Raw genomic sequence first — 1,009 nt, 5'->3', positions numbered from 1 at the left:
ATGCGAATACACATACCAGTGTATATATTATGCGAATACACACACCAGTGTATATATTGTGCAAATACACACACCAGTGTATGTGTTATATATCCATTTCCATGTATGCCATATTCTGACTCATGCAGGTGACAGCTAAAGGGTCTTAAAAGTATGTCTATATATGCATGGCTACGCATGTATGCACCCTTGTGACTCTTGCAGGTGACTGCTTAAGGGTCTTAAATAGATGTGTTATATATCCATATCTACATGTATGCACCCTTATGACTCATGCAGGTGACAGCTCAAGGGTCTTAAATAGATGTATTATATATCTATGTCTAAGCATGTATATATCCCTTTTGACTCATGCAGGTGACAACTAAAGGGTCTTAAATAGATGTGTTATATATGCATGTCTAAGCATGTATGCTCCCTTATGACTCATGCAGGTGACAGCTAAAGGGTCTTCAATAGATGTGTTATATATCCATGTCTAAGCATGTATGCACCCTTATGACTCGTGCAGGTGACAGCTAAAGGGTCTTCAATAGATGTATTATATATCCATGTCTAAGCATTTATGCACCCTTGTGATTCATGCAGGCGACAGCTAAGGGGAGTGCCGAGGGGCAGGTCTCAGACGACTTCTTCCACGCGTTCATTGCGTCGATATCGGTCATCATCGTATCGGAATTGGGCGACAAAACATTTTTTATTGCTGCCATCCTGGCCATGAAGCATTCGCGGTATGCAAGCGAGATAGCGTTTGTTTTAATAGTACGGGTGTAAGGTCGGCGGAGGAGATATATCATTGATGGAATGTTCGCGGGTGTCTTTTTACGGGTTGTGATCTGTGATTTAGTGGACATGATTTGGGTATATATTTAGGTTTGTTTTAGGGTTTTAGGAACCCTAAAACTATATATGTCCATGTGCTATTGCAATTATCAAGTGGTTCGCTTCGCATATATATATATATACATACATAAATACACACACACACACACACACACACACTACACAC

General features: G+C 40.2%; 1 protein-coding gene across 1 annotated transcript; it reads right to left on the bottom strand.

Moving 5' to 3' along the window:
- Positions 1-571: 571 nt before the first annotated feature.
- Positions 572-854, bottom strand: SARC_17164 (hypothetical protein; the record flags this gene model as incomplete). The annotated part of the gene is made up of 1 exon (XM_014288738.1): positions 572-854. A coding segment is annotated over one exon (283 nt), but the record flags the coding sequence as incomplete, so codon positions are not given.
- Between the last annotated feature and the right edge of the window lie 155 nt (positions 855-1,009).

Source organism: Sphaeroforma arctica (assembly GCF_001186125.1).
Source record: "Sphaeroforma arctica JP610 unplaced genomic scaffold supercont1.9924, whole genome shotgun sequence".
Lineage (NCBI taxonomy): Eukaryota > Ichthyosporea > Ichthyophonida > Sphaeroforma > Sphaeroforma arctica.
This window is presented reverse-complemented; position numbering and strand designations above follow the sequence as displayed.